Raw genomic sequence first — 24115 nt, 5'->3', positions numbered from 1 at the left:
TACTTACTATAAATTTGACTTTATTGTGTTTATATATATATTTTTTTATTTTTTTAAAAAAAATCAGATTTCTTCTATAAGTTGCTCTTAATCTTAGTATTTGGACTGTTGCCATTTAAATTCTCTATAATAAGTACACACACATGGGCAAATTGCAGAGCCTATTTATTATTGCTTTTTTTTTCCATTAAATTCCCCCGAAAACGTCTGTTTTCAAGGGACCGACAGACACTTAAGTAATGTGCACATTTATTAACAGTGCATCGCAGTAGATATCATACGTATCTGCTGCTTTGCATTTTTTTTGTGAAATCCAGAGCAGTCCCCATAGATGTCTATGGGGACTGCTGTATACTGCAATTTAATAAGTTCTGAAAAAAGGCAATTACACATACAGTACTGGCGTACATTACCGTATGTGTCAGCTCCTATGGGGAGAGCATTGCGGTAGAGGGATCTTCGGATCACTCGCCCCATCTTACTGCTCTCCCCTTACGTCAGAGTCGCAAAGGTGGCCACTGTGCAATTGTGACCATAGAGGACATAGGAGTCAGAAGCCAATTCCTCTTTCAGTATGTCTTTGTACCATGGGAGGAAACCTACGGTCATGTGGCTAACATACCAGCGTTGTGAAGTACCAGTGCTAACAAGTGTAACCTGTGCCATTCTTGACAATCCACATTGGTGACCTGGTATCAATATAGATACAGAAAATGTCCCTGTATAGTGTGTCAGTGTTCCAAACCATATAACAATGATCACTGGTCAACCTACCCCATTATGTTTTTATCCAAACCCACATACACTAATCAAATGAACCAATACCAATGAAACACTACTTGTGAGTAAAATACATTTTCAGTATAGTTTATTCACATATACTGTGGTGTAAAGAAACAGGGAAGATGATCTGTCCATGTGTATCTTCTACAGCTGACATACATCTGATAGACGTTACATGTGTTATGTAGTTATCTGGAAGGTGGGGGTGGTTGGGGCTGCATAGAGGACAGTATTGAAGTAGAAGGGGGATGAGAAATGCACAAGTATACTATTACTTTGTGAAGGTCAAAGGGAGATTAGTTTATTTTATTTTGGCAGTAGTTTATCATATCTGAGGCTTAACATAAATATTTGTTATAGGTTAAGGGTGAAAAGCACATGCAACTTAACTTAATAATAGCAGGAATAATTTAAGATGATCCTTTCTGCTTCGAAAGCAATGATGGCAAACTCAGTGGCTAATATTTTTTTTATTAAGATTTATCTGTAGATATATCTCATTAGACTGGGTTCAGTCAGGTGCCACAAGGACCTTGTGTTATGACAAATTGAAGAAATGACATGCTATCTTTCACAAGATCCCATCAGCTAAACCAAGTACGAACGGACAGATACTCTTAAGTATGAAAGCTGCTTCTTGCACTTGGCAAAACACCTAAAAAAAACATTGGACCTAATTTCTGATGCACAAAGCAAAGATGTGCAGTGTGAAATCCTGTTTGGTGACTATGCATGGCTTGATTTGCGCAGGTACGTCTAGTTTTCTGTGTAAGTACATGGCCTTGCAGAGTAAGATGGCGTGGAATAAGTGTTTTCCTTGCATTGTACAAAGTAGGCACACTATTGCATCTTTCTAATGCCAAAATAAGATTTTGTGTCACCAAAGATCAAAAATGCACCTTTAAAAATACCTTAAGGTAGGCACACTATTACAAAACCAAACCAATTTGCTGTGTGCTTTGTAAAGGACCTCCATTGAGTATATAAACAGATTCCCCGTACTACTACTTCCTCATTCACCTGAAATAACTTCCTCTTACTTTTAACTTAGTTTTTATAAAAATAACATAGCTCTCTCCAACACTATAACCAAAATGATAATTTCATTTATTTACCCTTTGTTCCAGAGCTCTGTGGTAGAGAAACAGAACAAGAAGAGAAAAGAGAAGAAGCCTAGTAAGGCGGCTGATGAGCAGAAGCAGGAGGTGTGTACTTTACTACTTCACTTCCAGATGCTCCTTCTAATTCACTATTCTAAGAGTTATTTGTGGGGAGAAACTTGCTAGCATGAAAGGTCATATTATTTTTCTTCAGTGTCTGCACTAATTCAGACACAATTAATGTACACTCTGTCAGGCTTTGTAATGAGGGGGTGGCCACACAGTTTTTTTTTTTTTTTGGATATTTTAGACAATGTCTATCGTCAAATCAGGTGCCAGCGTTTCCCGAGATAGATCCTATGGGGCTCATACTGAGTTGGATGCATATGCGTTAAGAGATCAGTCACTCATAACAAACGCATATGGAAATGATGTATTTATCCCCATATGCCGAGTTGGAGCATATACAAAGCTCTGTACCAGTAACATATACGTCTAGTTTATGCCAGGTGTCCATCAGATACACTTACACCAAACCAGGTCATAAGCACAACAAACATTTGTTTAATGTAATATAGGAAGTATAATATTCTGTTTTGAGTACAAAAGAAAGTAGCAAAAAATTAATTCACATGCCCACAAAATCATATAGTATAGGCTCTATCCGCTTCAGAGGTCAATCTGCCAGTTAGAAGCTGCTAGCTGGTACCGGCAAGCATCATCTGCGTACATTTGCATCCGCAAGTGTTACAGCTTCTAACAGGTGTATCTGTAGCCTGATGTGGGTCTGCCTTACTGGCAGTTACATGAACATTCCCTTACTGTACTTGGCCTACGTTACACTGCTCCTTCCCTCTCCCATTCTGCCTCTCCAGTCATAAAGTGGATCAAGTATCATATGTGAAAAATGTACGTACAAGCAAATTACTTCTTTTGTGCACATTCGCTTTATAGAAAAACACATTTTAAACTGATGGGTGTACACCCAACTCTGCATGAGTCCCTATATGGTTCTTGTTTTTTTATTTAAGGGCCACAATTTGGGAGCTTTGAGGGGTCAATGGTAAGTCGAGGGTAGGGAGGGGAATGGTAAAACAAAAAATATTTTGGTGTATAAGATAAATGTATATTTCATGAGGATTTAAACATTTGCTGTCATCTCTTGCTTATTTGGTTAAAAAAGCAGACCCTCTAACATGACCCCTTCCACACAGTACAAATGGCTCTGCCGCCGAACTTCCCACTTAATTATGTTTACCAGTATTGAATTTAATGTTCTTTAAAACCACTGTTTGCATCAATTGACACAGGTATCTGCAGTGGTAAATTTTGTACTTGTGGAAAAAGTCATGTTGGCCCTTTTGAAAATGGGCATTACTGAATCCTCAATTTAAAAGAGGGGAGTTATAAAGATAATTTATGTTGTGTTGGAAGCTAGCTCGCACACTACAGATTGTTGTAACTATGGTTATAATGCATTGCAAGATATTATCTCACTTGCCACTATACATCACAAGAAAAAAATTCACAGTGAAATATTTAGTACTCGTAGGACTTCCAGAGTGAAAGCGCCCATAGCGTATTATGATAAATGCCTCTTGTCACACTCAGGGCAGCATAAAGTTCGGGGCAACCAGGGCGGTCGTACCAAGTCCCCACACATCAGTAAGCCCACACAAATTTTCCCCACTTTCACCATCTTGTGTGGCATGCAGTGTGTTAAGAGAACCTTACCAGCCTCTGTCTGCTTTTGTAGATCATCCGTCACACCCACACTCGGCTGGCAAGTCATGGTGGGTGTCTCTGACATGACTTAATTATCAGGGGCTCCCACAAGTTTGTTACCCTGGGGACCCCACAAACCATAATTTGACGGTGGAGCTAAGAGGGGATAGGCATCATCAAGCGAGACCAGGGCCAAACAGAATTCAACTTAAATGCACTGAATTGATACTAAATACTAAAGTGCTGTTGAAGCCATGTTTACTATGCAAATTATAACACACCCCTTGCAATTTCACTGTCTGAAACCCTATGACACTCTGCACATTGGTGTCGGCACCAGGTTTGGACCTGCATAGTAGTTTTGGCACCAGTTATTGCAATATAAATCTCCCTACTGTGCCAGAACAAGAGAAACGTTCCAGGTTGCTTCACTGTATTGCAAAATAGTGTAAAATATGCCTATCACAGGGATGGAGAGATCATTGTAAAGCCAGTATAATATTATCTTTTGAATTCTCTACTAAATCAGATTATTAATAACTTTACTTTTGTGCACAAATAATGCAAAGCATCTCTATTCTTAGTGGAAAAGTGCATTTGATGTGAGAAGCCCAACTTCAGTCTCTACAAGTATCTGCATAACGGAAGATTAGACTAATCCTTAGGTTAAACTCTACCCTGCAGCTGCCATATTGTTGTAGCACATATGGTTAGACATATGGTTTTATACTGTAACACAATGCACCACGTTAAATTAGTAGTCTCCTAATCGGTAAAAAAACACCCTGATAAATGACAATGCTCCACAACCACTTTTGCTCTTTTGCACCATGGACTGTGGAGCAGGGAAGCTTGACAAATGGTGGAGAAGTGGGACCAGAGAGAGGACCAACTCCTTTTTCCAAAAGTGGACCGCCAGACTTCTTACAACTCATCCACCGACGGGAATACTGGGACACTCTGCACCGACCATGGAAGGTCATCTTCCCACTTAAGGCAAGAACTGTGTTCTTAATTTTTTGTACAGTTAAGCTTTTTTTTATTATTTTAGTGTACTGTTTTGTTAATCATTTTACCCTTGTTTATTCAGGGAGTTCTAAATGAGCCTGCATCAACAATAATTCTAAAAAGGTTGGAAGAGATAAGGAAACCAGTCACCCAGGACCAGTTAGAAAATGTTAAGTTACCCCAATGGCTGGAGCAGCATGAGGAACTACACTTCAAGTCTTCAGACGCCACATGGACCGTACTGTTCCAAGACCCAGTGAGTATTTTTACTTGTATACATTGTCATTTTGATGTTTCTTAGTAAGTTATCGGTTTATATACTGTGAATGTATGACTGCAGATATGTTCTACTAAAAATGATATTCCTAGATTATTTATTGTCTACTCAAGGAGTAGTAGATACCTGTAAAACTTCCAAATTAATAAAGCCGGGAGAAATAAAGCCAAAGTAATTTAAAAATAAACATTTGTGAATGGAGCCGCTTATACTCCCATCCATCCCTTCTCTACAGCCATGTAGTTGTGGTTAACATATAGAAAAGCGGAGTGTTTTGTTTTTTTTGTCACACGCCAATATGAAATTGCCGTAAATAAAACTCTGTGTGTACGTTTAAAATCCATGGTAAACTTTGGGGGAAAAAATGAAAATACAGTTAACATATCATTCCTGAACATTTTTTAAAATGGATTTCTTATATAATCCCTAAATTCTTCTGACACATCCAGCCTGATACTGGGACACACAAATGTGTATGTAAATCTACTGAAATCACAGAGAAACTCAAGTATACTGTGTCTCCCAGTCTTGAAGCAGCAATCCTACTTTCTGGTTTTCCATTAATATCTGGAGAAAATGGACATAGGCAGAAGGGCCGATAAGAAGCTGCAGGTTCCATGCTTACACCTTGATATATGTCCGCATGGTCACATCCCATAGGCTGTAGCGCAGCACAGGCTTCCACTAAAGAGAAACATAGCTGGATGAGAATGTAACAAGTAACTGAGATTGCATATTTTTCTTTTTAAAATATTTATAATTTAAAACCAGGAGATACAAAAAAAATATAAATAAATAATAAAGCACAAATTGTGTCCATGCTATTGCACAAAAACTCCCTTTCAGCCAAAACAATATTTTCCTTATCTAGCTTTAAACTGTTCCATTTACTCCCAAGTTTTATCATATTTATAGACACACTTACTAATTATGAATAAATATATTATCGTGTATTTGGTGTTGTTTTGTTGTTTTTAAAGGTTACATTTTAGTTGCATAAAATATCCACTTTTTTCCATAATTTACTGAAAGATGTAAAATGTGTCTGTTACCCAGAGGCTTCACTACATTTTGTTTAACCTGTCCCTTTGTACAACTTTGTTGATATTTTGTTTTTATTATAAATATTTATACTGTTATTACTATTCTTCAATGGCTTTAGTTAAAAACACTACAGATACTTGGATCTCCCTTCTATATGGATTGTTATCACTGGGGGCATAACTCTGAAGATTTGTGTTGAAGGTTTGTCCTGGTTTTCCAGTTTGGAAAAAATTGTGATCCTTTGACTTTTCCATGTAGGCGTTAAAATAAAACTTATTTTGGGGCTGTGTCAGTCATAATGCAGTTTAACATGTGCAGTGTTTTTGTTTTGTTTTTATAGTCACCAGACAAATATTTACTTTTACTAAAGAGCTGCAGAATCCCACTAACAGAAAAATGACATCTATTATGTAAGTTATCAGACTGTGTTTTGGGGTTGGTGGCTTTAAAGTTTTTATTCTAGAACTGAAATAACCAAAGTCTTTCTATATTTCTAGACTCCTGTCTGATAAAGTGAAGATATGTGAAGAAGTTACTGATTTAAGACATTATGAAAGTGTATATGAATATAAGAATTCAATGTTTGGATCAATGGTTACTGTTTTCATGGTAAACATGGCAACTGTTCCAGAATCATAATTGACTATATGCTTTGTTTATGATAAGTCTAAACAGAGGTGAATTACAAAGGTTTGATATAGATATATATATATTTATTTATTTTTTGGGGGGGGAGTTCCTTTGACTTGCAACTAAACAATAGGACAAATATATCGGGGATAAAAAAAAAAAAACAATTGGTTAAATGATTCCATGAAAGCTGAATAGCAATGTCGACCACCTATCCATTGATTACACTTAAGACCTATAGTTTGGCTTTGGCCTTGAGTTTACTGTGTACTAAAAGTTCATTGTGGTGTCATTTATTCAGTGTAACTATTGCACCACTTTGTGAAATTGGCCCTGTGTTCTAAAATAATTTATGACCATTATTTTTTCATAGGTTATGTGAAAGCAACTTCTGATTAATGTTAAATACAATGTAATATAAATGTATCTTCAACCACAATGTCAGTTGTCAAAGCCATCATGTATTTCTCCTTTATATTTATTACCACCTATGTATTGTGTATCAATAAAAATGCACCCTATACTTCAGAAAATTAAATATTTGTAAAAACAATTGTTGTGTCCTTTTCATTTCCTTCTTGCCAACTTGAGGTCAATTTTGTGGTTTAATAAAGTTAAGAGGAGTTTAAAGTGTGATGTATTTTAAATGTAATGGGGTTTTCAAACTTTAATTAGTATATAACAACTCCATTACAAAACGCATTGGTTGTGATCAAGCCCTGAATTTGTTCTGGTACAGAAGTAAATATTACTATGTTATCTATGGGAGATTGTATGCCTAGTATTCATGAATATTGATTTTTTTTTTTATTTTTTTTTAAATAAATTTATGAACAGCATTAAGTAAATTAAATCAGTAAACATGTAGGTATCCTATAATGTCCCAATAAAAGAACATTAGGGAATTATAAGCTTAGAATAAGCTTCCCTGCAGTGTGGACTGGAACCAGAAGAGGGGATGTGGTATATTATTATATTGATTCCAGATAGTTCAGGTTTTATACAACGAGGCTTTTTGAGTTTGTCAAAATAATAGATGTAAGCTCCATCTAGTAAATATATTAGACTGTTTTCTGAGGGCAGCTGTAGTTGGGGGCTTCTGATTTTTCCAAGAGCTGGCTATTTGACATGTGGTTTATTTTAAGATATGACTTATACAGTTGTATAGATGTCTTGGAAGGTTGGAAAAAGCAAGCCATTCTTGTGATATAATATGAGGCTATTATGTGACCATAGAGAGATACAAATCTCTGAGGTGACTGCTAATGTTTGTAGAAATGTATCATAGGGTTTGTGTTATGTGTATAATATATGAGTTCACCTAAGGAACACTGAAGTGATTACATGAGAACAAACCTATTATGAGTGATAATATTCACTGTGAAAAATCAAATAAGTTATTTATACCCCATTCATACTGCCTCAAAAACCCTCAGACAACCTGGGTTTAGGGGCAGTATGAATGGTGTTAGTGAAAGACCCGGGACTTTTGGTGGGGTAATTCCCGTGTCGGCCCTGGTTAGCCTGCAGTATGAAGGGTGAGACCCGGGTTTTTCAACCCGGGTCTCACAGAAAGAAGCCGATTGGGTGTCTGGGACTCTGGAGGATGACGTCATCGTTAATCCTGACACAACGTGGAATAAACGCAATAAAACATGAACTCCGGGCTACATAAAAGTGACTTGTCGGCCACGATTAAAGTAAACAGTCGCCAACCACTTTGACCTCCTCTTTGTGTGCAAAAAAAAACGGTCCCCTTTAAATGACCTTAATATTTTTTTCACAAGCTGGGTTGCTCTGATGGCCTTACCTGCTGGTATTGGCACTGCCATGTTGAGAGGCACGGAGTCTAACCACACCTCAGGTCTTCACCAGGTATCCCTGCAACGAGATTTGGGTTTAGCTGCTGAGATGTGCAGGTCGCGACCCTGATAGGGTCAAAATAACATTGAAAAATAACAATAAGTGGATAATGAACCTCGCTTAAAATATATATAACTTACAGTGACCTCAAAATTGACCTCAAGTCAAAATCCACATTAAGGCCACACGGTGCAAGGGTTTTCAGCCTGTATATCCAATTGGCCTCTTCATGATTGATTTTGAGCAGAATATCCCCTCCCGTCTAGTTTTTTCCGACTTCTTTAATGGCAAAAAACTTCAGGCCTGTTGGATCATTATTATGCACAGTGTGAAAATGTTGTGATACACTATGTTGCATGAAACCTTTTTTCATGTTCCGCACGTGTTCACTCATTCACGTGCGTAATTTCCTAACCGTTTGGCCTATATATTGTAACTGACACGGGCATTCCAATAAGTATATTACATTCATGATATTGTTTGTTAAAAAAATTTGCATGTGGAATGTTTCATGTGTAATCCTTGATTCAAAAGTCTCAATGCCACGTGTATTGGTGCATCGTAATGTTTTGCAATTGATGCAGTCCCCACAATAATAAAATAATAAAATCCATTCTTAATGGTTCTGGTGAAACTGCCGAGCCAAGTTCTGTTAGTGGGATTAATAGGAATATGATTCCAAATAAGTTTACGATTCAAATTGGGTGCTTTCTTGTAAACCACCTTTGGTTTTGGTGGCAAGATTGTTCCTAAAATGGGGTCTTTAAAGAGTATATGTCAATGTTTATTTAAAATTCTCCTTATTTGATTTGCAGCTGTCGAGTAGGTGGTGATGAAATAGACCTTGTCTGTATGTCTCTTCTTATTGCCCCTAGATTTGTATGCAAGAAGAGTTGTCCTATCTACAATAATAACCTTGTGGAATGCTGCCTCCACTAAATTATTATCATAGCCCTTGTCTATGAATTTTAAATAAACATTGACAGGAAGCATCAATCGGCGTCTCCGTTGCCTAGCAACGGGAACGTCCGGGTAGAGTAGAAGGCGGCCGTCCCCGGCACCTAGCGTGTACGGGGACGGTGCCTGACAATTTTTCAGCCAATGAAAGCTCCTCTTGTGATGGCTCACACTTATTGCCAGGGCAGCCCCGTGTTCACAATGAATGGGGTCAACCCGAGAAATTCCCGGATCCAAGGTGCAGTGTGAATGGGGTCTCTGAGCTGGGACGCTCTGTGCCTCTGCAAAAACCCGGCTTGAAAAACCCGGGAAATTGCAGGGGTGTCAGTATTAGAGTGGTATTATACCATATTCACACTGTCCTAAAAAACAGGAAATTGCCGGGGCGAGTCCCAACGAACCGGTTCGTGGATCAGTGTGAACGGGGGTCCCTGCATCAACCTGGGTCTGATGACCCGGGAATTAGACCCAGGACTTTTGCAGGGTTATTCCCGGGTCTGTCCTGGGTAGCAGTCATTGTGAACGGTGCGACCCTGGTTTTTCAACCCAGGTCTCACAGAAAAGAGCTGATTGGGGGGGATAAACCAATCAAAGCTCCTCTTGTAATGATTCACACTTATTGCCAGGGGAGACCCGGGTTCAATATGAACTGGGTCAACCCGGGAATTTCCCGGGTCCATGGTGCAGTGTGAATGGGGTCTGATGAGCTGAGATGCTCTGTGACACAGCAATATCTCGGGTTCAAAAACCTGGGATGTTGCCGGGGAGACAGTGTGAATGAAGTATTACGAGAGTTTTTTGGGATCTTTATTTACATAAGCATCATTTGTTCATTATAAATTCTATAGTTGGATTTATTAAATGTGTGAGATCAGTTTTGTCATTGAAATTTTTTGGCCTCAATTTATTGTACGTTTAAATCCATTCGGATTCAACTCTGCCATTTGTTTTTTGTTGGCAAATAATCTTAAGACTTCTTTTATTGTGTCCTATATTTCACTAATCTGAGTGCCATTAAAATATAAAGAAAGCCTTACTAGAACACTTGCCTTTTGTTCTTAAATCTCTTTCCATCTCACAGAAACTGTTGTCTTTTATTTTTTAATATTAACTAAAGTACAAGCTGACAACACATTTCTCACTATTACAGACATTTATGCAAATAATGATGCTTACAATTTCTACAAGAGCATCAGACCAGTGGACGTTTTAGCCTGATTGTTAAATGACAGGATCAGTGTCCAGTTTTTCCTTACTATATACAGTGCCAAAATGTACAGATCTGGTTGTCTTAGTGGCGGAATAAGTTATTAGATAGAAACATATCATTTAATGGCAGGTAAGAACCATGTGGCCCATCTAGTCTGCTCATTTTTTTAACCTATTTAATTCTTATTTCTTTATAATGATATAATTCTATCTAGGCTATTCCACTTATCTACTACCCTCTTTGTGAAGTAATTTTTCCTCTGAACTTCCTTCCTGTCTCAGTCCATTTACTCGTGTTCTAATACTTCTATTCCTTTGAAGAATGTTTTCCTCCTATACCATGTTTAAACACTTGATATATTTGAAAGTTTCCATCATGTCCCTCCTTTTTCTTCTCTGCTCCAATCTATACATTTTAAGATCTTTTAGTCTTTCCAGGTAAGTTTTGTTTTGAGGACGTACCATTGACCTATACAGGGGCATTATTACTTCTTTCTTTCTCATACGTCCATTTGGAGGACACTGCTATATATAGGGGTATAGTACGTGGTACCAGGAGTCCAGGCACTTAAACAGTAAAGTCTGTGAGTGTAGCTCCACCCCTGCTATACCCCTCCCACAGGAAGGAGCCTCAGTTTAGTTTTAGTGCCCTCAGGAGTTGGGCATTATTTACCAAGGCTCCAGCCCTGGATTTAATTTTATTTAAATTTTATTTAATGTTATTTATTTTTCTACAGGGGGCAAATGCTGGGCTCAGGGATGCCTCCCAGTGGGTGGACAGTCTGTGGCCTTCCTCCACCCCAGGTCCCTGAGCTGGGGTGAGTAGCTTTGACAGCTATCTCACCCCCAGCAGAGCTGGCCGCTATCTCTGTAGGAGATAGATTTTTACACTGTCAGCATTTGGCTGTCAGCCGCGACCGCAGCACACTTACAGGTGTCACCCTACCCTCTATGCAATGAGCATTTCTGGCAAGAAGGGGAACCAGAGCAGCCACAACTGATCTCTGTTGAATCTGAGAGCACAGCTGTGGCTGCATCGTACACAGAGTGGCATAGAACACCACGGAGGAGGCGGGAGCAGCCATTGGCCAAAGTAAGGGGAGGTCCTGGAACGGCTCTCCTAATTCCTGGCGTTAGAATGAAGTTTTCAGCACCATTCCCACCCTGTGAAGGAAGGATCCCTGTTGTGCCCCTCATACAGGACAGGTTTTACCTTTGTTATGCACTCTTTATACAGTGTAATTGTCTTTAAGAGTGTTTGTGAGGCTCTTTTGTTAATCACTGTTTAGCATTGCAATTATATCTGTTTTGAAAAATCTTTATTTTGTACTGTTTGCTGGTTTACACTGAAGGGGTTACCAGATATATGCTTAAAATACATCCTGGACTCTTGTTAATATATTTATTGTGTATGTAATTTCTGCATTTTCTCTGTAAAGGAGTATATATATTGATATTGTTTACAGTGCTCACATTGGGTGTTAAAAATTTTCACCATGACTGCAAAGGGGACCTCTAAAAAGGGAACTGCTACAGGGTCTGTTATGCATTAAAATTGAGCCAAGTATAACGAAAAATTGTCTTGTGGACAACCCGGAGGCCCTGTGTACAGCCTATGAGGCGGAAGTCCGGGATCATAGCCAGACTCAGTCTGCATCCAGGTCCGTGGATGAACCTTTGTCTTCGAAGTTAGCATAGCTCACAAGGGTAATGTCTCACCGTCAGGTAAGCCAACCTTCTACTTCTGTTTCGCCACTACACGTCAGATACACAGTTAAAACTGTCCTCTTCTGGGGCGTCCCAAGTAAAATCATCTCTAGCACAATCCCTTGCGGATTCGGCTCAGGGTTTAGTTGTAGCTACTTCCTCACTGGAATGCTTACTGATTGTGACTAAGAGACCATCTCGTAAGCATTAGGCCTCTCAGGAAGCTATGGATTTTATGTCCACTTCAGTGATTTCATCAGAGGAAGAAGGTGAGGTTCACAGAGATACGGGAGAGGAGGAGTTGGCCAGCGTGAAAGATTTACCCACAGTGCAAGGTGTAGAGGTCCTGGTGTTGGGGGTGCGCCAGACTTTAGGCTTCACCAACCCAGAGTTATCCCGGAAGGCTGGTTTTTCTCTGTTTTAAAGACAGATGTAACAACTTAATTCCTTTTCTTCTTCGGCCCAATTAATGGAAATTATTTAAGATGCCTGGAAGAAGCCTGATCGGGGTTTATCCAGGCCAGCGAAGTTTAAAACACTCTACCCTCTTCAAGTTGAAGATTGTGAGAAATAGGAGGCACTTCCAAGGATGGAGCCTCCCATTGCCAGGTTGACTGGAACAACCACTTTAGCAGTTGAGGGTGTTATTTCCCTCAAAGATGCCACAGACAATAAATGTGATTTTTGCTCAGGTCAGCTTATGAAGCAGCTGGTAGTGTTTTCAGGCTGGCCATGTCCACGGCCTGGGTCAATAAGGCTATCCAAGCATGGGCAGAGCAGTTGTCAAAGGGTCTCCGAGATGGGGCCCCTAGTGACAAATTATCGGTGCTCTCTGATCATATTAGAGAGGCTTCGGAGTGTGTAGGGAAGGCTTCATTGGATGTAATTTTTCTTGCTTCTAAGCTCTCGGCATTAGTTATAGCATCAAGACATTCTCTATGGTTGTGTTCTTGGTCCGCAGCTGCAGATTCCAAATGCACCTTGGAGGCGGTTCTTTTTGATGGCACCTCTCTCTTTGGAGCTAGATTACACCAGCTCATTTCGAGGCTACGGGAGGTAAGAGCCCTTTCTTGCCTGTATCTCAAACCAGGCCTAGACAGCCTAGGTTTCGGTCTTTTCAGAGATCTAGAAGATCCCCTGCTAGGGGTCAGTCAAATCCCCCCGCTAGAGGTGGGTTTGGTAGGGGCCGGGTTTCCTCTCGTAGAGGACATCCTAAGCCAACAGAGTCGGCCTCAGCATGACATGACCTCCATACACAGAGCTGTGGTGGGGTACGTCTTCTGCTTTTTCGGGAAATATGACTGGAACCATCATTAGACCAATGGATCAGGGGCATTGTCACGAGGGGCTACGTCATAGACTTCCCTCGTTGCCGGTTTTTCACCACGGGGCTTCCAGCCTGCGGTGTTCGGCGCAAGGCCCTGCAGATAGTGATCCAGAACTTGCTGGATGCGGGTGTCATCATTCCAGTTCCGCTATCGGAAAGAGGTTTGGGGTTTTGCTCAAACCTTTTTCTAGTCCCAAAGCCAAATGGCTCTTTCAGACCAATTTTAAATATAAAGGGCTAGATTTAATAAACTGCGGGTTTGAAAAAGTGGAGATGTTGCCTGTAGCAACCAATCAGATTGTAGCTGTCATTTATTTAGTGCACTCTACAAAATGACAGCTAGAATCTAATTGGTTGCTATAGGCAACATCTCCACGATTTCAAACCCGCAGTTTAGTAAATATACCCCAAAGTCTCTGAACTTACAAGTCAGAGTCAGGGGATTCAAGATGGAATCTCTCAGGTAAATAATTGCGGCTATGGAACAGGGAGAGTTTTTAGCTTCCCTAAATATAAAGGACGCTTACCTGTACATTCCCATTTGGCAGGGCCGTCAGTGCTTACTTCGCTTTGCAGTAAGAGAAAATCATTTCCAATTCAGGGCATTACCCTTCGGTCTACTGACTGCTCCGAGGGTATTTAAAAAGGTGATGGCAGTAATGGCGGCCCTTCTCCACTTTCAGGGGGTCATGGTAATTCCTTACTTGGAAGACCTTCTGTTGAAGGCTCCATCGACTCTGGTTCTGTCACTATACATTCAGTTGACCAGATCCTTCCTAGAGGATCATGGTTGGATAAACAACCTGCCAAAGTCATTCCTAATCCCATCGCAGAAGATGCAGTTTTTAGGGTTAGATTTTGACACCAAGTGTCAGAGAGTGTTCCTCCCGGAAGTTAAGATGCTTTCTCTCCAGTCCAGGGTCAGAAACCTCTTAAGCATGAGTCAGGTGTCCCTGCTGCGATGCATGAGGCTGTTTGGGACAATGTTGTCAGTCTTCGAAGCAGTACCTTATGCGCAGTTTCATTTGCAGGCTCTGCAGTGGGAAATCCTGCGCAAGTGGTCAGGCTCTCGCTTACATCTGAACAGTCAGGTGATCATTCTATCATCTCAGGTCTGCTTCTCCCTCACTTGGTGGCTGATTAGGTCACATCTGTCACGGGGACGATCTCTTCAGACCTGGAATTGGACTATTATCACCACAGACGCAAGTCTGTCTTTTTGGGGGGTCTCACTGCAACCCTCAGATTCCAAGGGTCAGTGGGACTCGCTGAAGTCAGCTCTTCCCATAAATGTGTTGGAGTTACGAGCTATAAACAGGGTGCAGGTACATACTCAGGTGTTTCTGCGCGGAAAGTCGATCAGGGTCCAGTCGGAGAATGCAACGGCAGTAGCATATCTCAATCATCAAGGAGGTACACAAAGTGCCATTGCCATGAGTGAAACGTCCAGGATAATGCTGTGGGCAGAAAAATACATCGCAATTATATTGGCAATTTTCGTTTCAGGTGTAGAGAACTGGGAGGCCGATTATCTCTGCTGGAACAGATCCAGGAGAATGGTCCCTTCATCCGGAGGACTGCGATCTCCTGGTTCAGTGCTGGGGTTGTCCAGAAATAGATCTGATAGCCTTGCGGTTGAACTTCAAGGTTCCTCTCTTTTGCTCAAAGACCAGGGACTCTGCGGCGGAATTCGTGGATGCTCTAATGATCCCTTGGCGATTTCACTTAGTTTACCTATTCCCTCCCCTTCCTATGATCCCGAAGGTTCTCAAGAAACTGAAGAGGGAATGGGTGAAGGCCATCTTAGTGGCTCCGAACTGGCCGCTCCGAGCCTAGTACTCAGACCTGCTAGGTATGGTAGAAGAACCTCCGTTCAGAGTGCCTCTCAGACAAGACTTAGTTCGTCAGGGTCCCTTTCGGTGCCACTCATTTGGTCAGCTGACTTTAATGGCATAGCTATTGAAACCATGATTCTGAAAACCAGGTGTTTTTCTACTAAAGTAGTTAAGACCATGATCAAGACCCGGAAGCCTTCATCAGCGGCAAATTATTACAGACCATGGAAGACTTGTGTTTTATGGTGTGAATCAAAAATTTTCACACTTCCCGTTTCAAACTCTCTAGGTTGCTGGCCTTTCTTCAAGCGGGTTTGGACAAGGGGTTGCGGTTAGCCTCGTTGAAATCGCAGGTTTCAGCATTGTCCATTTATTTCCAGTGTAAACTGGCCTCCCTCCCGGAAGTTCATACTTTCGTATAGGGGGTTCTCCACGCTTTGATTAAGGATCCTTTTGAGCCTTTACAGTCTGTGGAACTTTGTTTCATTACTTGGAAGTTGGCTTTTCTTTTAGCGGTGTCTTCAGCTCACCGAGTTTCTGAGTTGAGGGCTTTATCTTGTATTCCCCCCTTTTTGATTTTTCATGAAGACAGGACGGTGCTTCGCACCAAGTCCTCTTTTGTCCCTAAGGTTGTTTCCCACTTTCATTTAAATCAGGAAATTGCTGTCCCTGCCTTTCCTCAAAGTACTAAGTCACGGGATCAGTCTTTGTTGTTTTTGGATGTAGTCAGGGCTTTTAGGTGCTATGTGGACCGCACAGCTAGTTTGCGCAAAACCACGGATCTTTTTGTGCTTTATGACGTGAAGAAAAGAGGTTGACCTGCTTCTAAAGTCTCTTTAGCTCAGTGGATTGCCTCCACCATCAAGCTGGCTTATTCGAGGTCAGATAGACCGATGCCAGGAGGTTTGTTAACTCATTCCACTAGGGCTGTGGATATGTCCTGGGCGGCGTGTCACAGAGCTTCTGCTGAACAGCTGTGCTGTGCAGCTACGTGGACGTCTGTTCACACGTTTGTGAAATTCTATAGGTTACGGGGCTTTGTATCACAGGATACCAGGTTTGGCCGCAGGGTCCTGCGTGCAGCTGTGTCAGAGCAATCCCTCCCTTAGGGGGCAGCTTTGCTAGGTCCCCTTTTTAAAGCAGTGTCCCCCAATTGGACGTATGAGAAAATAGAATTTTTGGACTCACCGTAAAATCCCTTTCTCTTAGTCCATTGGGGGACATTGCACTTCCACCCTTGCTCTGAGAGTTTGTGGGGTTGACTGTATGTTGATGTTGGTTAACCTAATTTTGGCCCTCCTTCGGGCTTTGTTATACATAAACTGAGGCTCCTTCCTGTGGGAGGGGTATAGCAGGGGTGTAACTACACTCACAGACTTAACTGTTTAAGTGCCTGGACTCCTGGTACCACCTACTATACCCCTATGTAGAGTAGTGTCTCCCAATGGACTAAGAGAAAGGGATTTTACGGTGAGTACAAAAATCCTATTTTCTGCTACTGATTCCTCTCCCTTTGCAACCAAGCATCTGACTTACCTTTCTTATTGCTTTGTTACATTGCTTACCTGCCTTTATGTCACCTGAAATAGTGACTCCTAAATCACTTTCCTCCTCAGTAGTTTCCATTATAGTGCCATTGATACTATATTTAACCTTTGGGTTTTTAAGGTCCTAGTGCATGATTTTGCATTTTTTGTCATTAAACCGTAGTTAACCATTCTAGTCTACCTATACCATCAACCATTTGTTTTACTCCTCCTTGTGTCATCTGCAAAAAAGCATACTTTCCCTTCAATGCCATTTGCAATGTCCCACATAAAGATATTAAAAATCACTGGTCCAAGTACAGATCCTTGGGGTACTCTATTGGTAATCTTTCATCCAGTGAATGCTCTTCATTTACTTTAACTCTCTGTTTTCTATTCCGCAACCAAGATTTTATCCATTCAACCATCTTAGAATCCAGTCCCAAGCTTTTGAGCTTATTTAACAGTTGGTGCCTCATTGATCTGTTGCTAAAGTTACCCAGTCAAAAAAGTCAATAAGATTTGTTTGACATGATCTCCCCTCAGTAAATCCGTGCTGTTTGGGGTCCTGTATATTTCTGGATTTCAGATATTCTACAACTCTCTCTTACTGATATAAGACTCACTGGTAAGTAGTTGCTTGCCTCTTCCTTGCTTCCACTTTGTGTAGTGGGTCTATAGTGTAATGGGTCTATATTTGCTCTTTCCCAGTTTTCTGGAATTACTCCTGGAGCTAGTGACTGGTTGAATAGATCTTAATGTATAGGAGGCTATTCCTGCATCTTGGGTCAATCGACACCAATAAGTGTCAACAGCTGACCAGTTTTTAAATTGAATGATCATATCCAATACCATAGGATCGTGATTGTTCAGAATGTTTATTGAACCACACATGATACATAGCCTGGTTAATTTCAAAATGATCAAATTTACGGATCACATATGCTCATGTTGGATCCTTTTTAAATTGATACAGAGAGCAATGCACTGAGCTACATCCAGACAAAACGATCATTGTGTTTTGTTCCATCTCCATATCTGCAGACCGACAGCCAGGGCCATCTTTTCCATTGGGCACGATGGGCAGCTGCCCGGTGGCCCCACGGGCAAGGGGGCCCCATAGGCATGGCTCTTAATGAGAATAAATAATCCTGCAAAAGAAAAAAGCCTGCAACGAAAAACCTACAAGGGTCACTGAGCAAGTACATCTATCTCTATCTCTATATATCTATATCTGTATCTGTATATATCTATATCTATATCTAGGGGCCCCGGTGCACTGCTTTGCCCGGGGGCCCATAATGTTGTTAAGATGGCCCTGCCGACAGCCCACAAACTTATGTGTTAATCTCTTGTGTTTGCAAGGAAGTGCAGTATGAGACATCCAATATATGGTATACTGAATAAGCGCTTCCTTGAGTTATTCAACTGACACACACACCTCAAAAGCAGCAACATACGGCTGCATTTTATATATTGCCTATTTCTGTGGGAGGACGGATGGAATGAAACTAAATCAATAAACCATTTCCTTGATGATAAAAGGGTGGTGGTTATTTTTAGCATGTCTTTTTTTAGCTTTTATTAGTCTTGATGTAAGCATTTCTGCTACTGGAAGAATATGTTAATGGAAACAGGATGTCTGCACATAAGGGTCTAAGAGCTATAATTTACTGTATACTGCATGATGAAGTGAAAATTTCATGCAAACTGCATGAGTATTTTTTCTTATTAGTATGTGTATGCAATGTATAAATATAGGGGTAGAACTATAGGATGTACTGCTGAAGTGGGGTTCAGACCCATCCAGCTGCAATATAATCACATTATATAATCATATACTTCTTACAGTCCTACCTCTCCAGTCACTGAATATCTTTAAGTGAATGGTGGCTTTTCTGTGGTTTCAATTTCAATTGGTCCCAAGAAATAATTATTTCTTTTGTATGTTTTGTTTGTTTTGGACCCACATTGGCCTTTCCCACTTGACTTTAGCGCTATTTAACCTGCTAGATAAGATATACCTTACTTTCAGCTTGACATCATCCAGTTTGAAAAAGGGCATGCATCCGACGAGTATGGATATAGAGACTGCCATTCACCAATTCAAACAGCAACAGAGGGAAGGAAACTATAGAGTTACAGGTGATATGAGTTCCAGATAGGAAGATAATCCAGCAATAAAATATTTGGTTGTATAGAAGATATATTAGTAGCAGGAAGAGGGAGGTTATATTGTCACTTAATAGGTATTTACATGGCTCAGAAAAGCAGTATTTTTATTCATTAGAGACTTTTTAGAATAATGGGAAATACTATGAGATCTGAGGGAGAAATACTGATAGGTAACATGAGGAAGAACATGTTTACAGAATGGGTTATAAATCCATGAAATAGTCTAGCAGTTGTTCTGGGGAATTATATAGTAAAACAATTGAAGAATGAATGGAACAAATGTATGGCTACTGTTAGGAGTTAGATCTAAAGTTGTTAGCAGTCGCGGTGGTGCCCGCGGCCGCCTCGACTCTCACCTTCTGTCTGCAGCCGTCCCGGCCGTCGCTATGACGACCGGGACGTCACTTCCGGGGTCTTCGTCCCGGTTGCCTGGGCAACAACCGAGACGCTGTAGTTCTCCTGCCGCCGCGCCCGGCCAGCTGTCAAACAGCGCGCACAGGTCTGTGTAGGTTCAGCTGCTCAGCGTTAGTCACGAAGCAGCAACTGCTCTCTCTCCCCTCATTGGTTGGCGGGGCTATGTATTAATTAGACTGCTCCTGGGGATTCTGTAGGGCTCTTCCCTGATTGGCTACTTGGACTATTTAAGGCAGTGAGGACTGAGCCTCACTGCCGGTTATAGCATCCTGTTTCAGTACTGCTGCCTGCTACTTTGTACCTGTGTTTGGTGTTTAATCTGAGATTGATTACCCGTGTATGACCCTTGCCTGTTCCTGGACTCTGAACCTGTGCTTCTGACCCTGATCTATTGCCTGAACCCAGATTCTGAACCTTTGCTAGTGACCCTGATCTTGCGCCTGTCCCTGGATTCTGAACCTGTGCCTGTGACCTTGACCTTTCTGCCTATACCTGACATAGCCTCTGGTGCCCTGCCCAGTCCGCTGACATCTGGCCTGTCACTACTCCGTGTGCAACCTCCCATACCTGTACGCTACCGTGTAAACTCATACTACTCTGAGCATAAGACCTGGGGGCATCTGAGTACCTGTGAGCACAACCAGTCTCTACAGGAAAGGCGGCTGCTAAAGGTGAAGACCTCTTCTACCTGTTCTATGAGTTTATGCCGCACTGGTGGCCATAACAAAAGTATAATACAAAACAAACTCTCCCCAATAAAAGGTCAGACTAGATGAAGTCATATTTTATATTATACTGTCAGTTTCTATGTTCCTATAGTACACACTTAGTCTTACACCACCCTCGCACCGCCTTTATGTGGCTCACGCTCTACTATCATAGAGCTCTCCTGGTAGTTACTGCATTGCCATCAGGAGCTGGCCTGGTACATGTGTTTTTCTTTCATTTGCTTACCATTGTATGCAGAAAACATAACAAGTGGTATTGTGGGGTTTCCATACATACAGAATAAAAACAGATAGCATGTACCCAGCACGCTGAGAAGCCGTCTTGTCCATACAGAAAAAACAAACAGGATACTGATGGGTTAGGACAGAGGACTACATATAACATATCGAACAGGAGAAGTGATCAACCTAATAAAAGTGGGACAGTTTCTGGAAATAAGTAATTGGTGACCACTATGATTTAACATTTAGGGATATATTTACTAAATTGCGGGTTTGAAAAAGTGGAGCTGTTGCCTATAGCAATCAGATTGTAGTTATCATTAATCTAGTACATTCTACAAAATGACAGCTAGAATCTGATTGTTTGCTACAGGCAACATATACACATTTTCAAATCCACAGATTAGTAAATATACCCCTTAGTCTACACACTTTTGGTAATGGAAACACCGTTTAAAAACTCTCATTGGCCTACTTTACTCGAAACATATATATGGGGTGCCAGTGTGTGCAGCTGTTGAAAACAAAAGCTTAATAGGGTCTTAAACACTTTTCCTGCATGGGTAACTGCTCTTTTTAGTGTCCGTCACTGATAAAAATATTATGTAAGCACACTGTGAGCTGCTGTGATCATTTTGAGCCTCTTAAGAACTTGTAATTTGGAACTTTGATAGGCCAAGTCTTCTAAGTGTCTGATATATAAAGTGGATATACATTGGAATCTGACAATCCTCCAGCCACATAGTCATGAAGAAATTTGCGTTACTCATATTATGCTGTAACTGTTTGGAGAGTCAGTTTCTTATCTCTATGTAAGGTGTTTGTTTCTATGACTGGGTGCTGTAGGGCAGGACTGTGTCTGAGATATGACATCACCAGGTGAGTCCTGATATATCTCCCAGGCTGTAGTAAAGTATCATTAGCTCAAATCGAGGAACACAATTTGAACCTGGTAGTCTTACATGTCACACGTGACAGCCTCACATGTTATTTTTACAATAACTAGCACTAGAAACATATCAATATATATAATTTGATAATTAAGGCATCATATTCGTTAATGACAGAATTCAAACAGCTTATTAAATAAGCCTTTAAATATTGTGTAAACTGTGAATGAGGGATGAGCCCTTCCTCATATCTTGTCTGTGTGTTGGTGTAGACATATTTGGGTAAGTACAGCTTGTGTAAAAGGATACTTGTTTCCAGGGACACTTTCATATTAGGACAGCAAATTTGTTGGATGAGTAACAGTTTATGAGGACACTAGAGCCAGCTAACCTGACCACTCTTCAGAGTTATGATGCAGTTCTGTTGCATTCCACATACTCACGTAATTCAGTTTAACTTACACAACATACTGAATAAGATACGGACGCTTACCTCCAGCAACTAAGACAAGGGAGGTAGTACTGGGCAAATCGTCAGTATTAAAAATCATAGGTATTACGAGTTGCAAAAATTGCCATGAGCAAATCTTCAATATCTCTGACATCTGTCTATGAGTTCTCTGTGTATATCCATATGCTGTGCTCTCTATGCTTGATAAAATTGAAAAGGAAAGAATCAAATGAATATGATACTAGCCGTAACATGAAGTAATCTGAAATGATAGTAGCTTATATGTCTCATGGGGACATCTTGTATACAGCACACTGTACTTGTGCAGTTATTTTCCATGGTGCAATGTAGATCCCTTTACATTTTCTGTAATTGCATAATGCCAAAAATATTACCTTGTGCATTTACTGAAGAGATCAAGTGTGCTATTTATCACTTACATTTATATCAAGTGTGCTATTTATCACTTACATTTATATCAAGTGTGCAGTAAGGGGCTGTGAAACATACAATATTTCTCCTAATTATGTATATTCCTAGTGAACTATGATCTCTTTCCTGCAGGATCGTCCAGCCCCTCCATATATAAAGGACAGACTTCACCTCTATGAAACCTTAAAAAGGGAACATGATGCTTTACTGGCTGACCGGGCAGCAAACCAGAGCAAACCTATTAAGATCACTTTGGCAAATGGAAAGGTCATTGATGGGGAATCCTGGCGGATAACTCCATATCAAGTAGCTGCTGGAATCAGGTAAATGGCACCAAGATCACTAGTGACCTTATGATATCTATAGTATTAATAATCATCAATTCACCTGATACTTGGAATGGGTTAAGAATGAGTTTGTAGAGGATTGATTAACATGTACACACAAAACATAGATCTCAGTTGTGTCAAAATAGACTGGTGTGTAGCCAGTAGTGTAATGAAACAGCGAAGGTAATTTGTGAAAATTGCAACCTAAATGCACTTTGAGAGATTGCACATCTGCAATGTTATAGTGAAGTCATATGGAAGTATGGGCCAGTTTGGCAGCATCTGTTGGATGCAAATCATTGTACTGATAATAGGAGCAGTTGGAAGGATTAAGGGTGTTCAGTAAGTGTGGATTTGGCTCATGATCACACCTACGTTTGCACTGAAGTGCAGAAATTAGATTTCTTTTTGATGTATGGGATTATTTGTTATTAGAATTAAAACAATTTGGTCAGCAAAACTATAATTGTTTAAAGTTTACACCTCTCACCATGTAGCATCAAAATATGTAATATTTTATTGTTTACTGAACTACTTTGGGATTGATTATACTCCATAAATATGTGTTCTGTTACATAGTTTTTGGTTGTTTTCAACATGTCCATCTTTTTTTCCTCTTTGTAGCCGTGGATTGGCGGATAACACTGTAATAGCCAAAGTAAATTATGAGTTGTGGGACCTTGACCGTCCCCTGGAGGAAGATTGTACTTTAGAACTACTGACATTTGACCAAGAAGAAGCTCAAGCTGTAAGTTACTCAGTGATGTCACACCAGTAATTCCTGTGTACATTCACAAGTTTATGTATTGGTGTTTTTTATAGCTCATACAGTACACAGTAATACACATGTTAGATTTGGTGGCAGGAACACAAAAAGACAGTGACTTGTCCATGGCCACAAGGAGCTGGCAATGGAACATACAATCCATGCTTCAGTGTTCTTAACTGCTAAGGTACTCCTTTGGTTCTGCCTTTATTTCATTAAAATGTATATACTTACATTTATAAGGTGCTATTATTTCTATGGGTTTATTTTCTTTCTTTCGATGATGTAATAATGTAATTTTCAGCGGTAGTGACGTTATGTGTAGTTATAACATAATTGCTTGTGTTTTGCTTTTATAGACCACACTTAGGCCAAAAACAACCCATGTGTGAATAGTTTTAGCATTGAATGTAGTGATATAATGTTGCCTAGATTAATATGTACAAAGTCAAAAACACATTTTTTACGCTTACTTCCTTTTTTGGTATAGTGTCATTGAGAGCAGATTCAAAAGCCATTGCATGGTTTCATCCCACACATTGTTCCTTGGAAATACATTCGGATAAGTTTAGAGAAGCCTGTATTTGTTCAACATACATGCAAATAATGAAATCCATGAGTTATTGGGCGATAGATACTCAGCTCTTCTAATTATAAAGTATGCATGTTAATTAGGTAACAAACAGCATAACAACAGTAAATTAAACTTTTCTCACT

At 40.4% G+C, this 24115-nt stretch overlaps 1 protein-coding gene across 1 annotated transcript in view; it reads left to right on the top strand.

Moving 5' to 3' along the window:
• LOC142151958 (threonine--tRNA ligase 2, cytoplasmic-like) overlaps positions 1-24115 on the top strand; it is a 40044-nt gene that overhangs the window by 937 nt on the left and 14992 nt on the right. Inside the window, exons 2-4 of the mRNA XM_075208091.1 lie at positions 1911-1988; positions 22436-22626; positions 23257-23380. Coding sequence (XP_075064192.1) covers positions 1911-1988; positions 22436-22626; positions 23257-23380 — 393 coding nt within the window. The remainder of the gene's footprint in view (positions 1-1910; positions 1989-22435; positions 22627-23256; positions 23381-24115) is intronic.

This window comes from Mixophyes fleayi, chromosome 4 (assembly GCF_038048845.1).
Source record: "Mixophyes fleayi isolate aMixFle1 chromosome 4, aMixFle1.hap1, whole genome shotgun sequence".
NCBI lineage: Eukaryota > Metazoa > Chordata > Amphibia > Anura > Limnodynastidae > Mixophyes > Mixophyes fleayi.
This window is presented reverse-complemented; position numbering and strand designations above follow the sequence as displayed.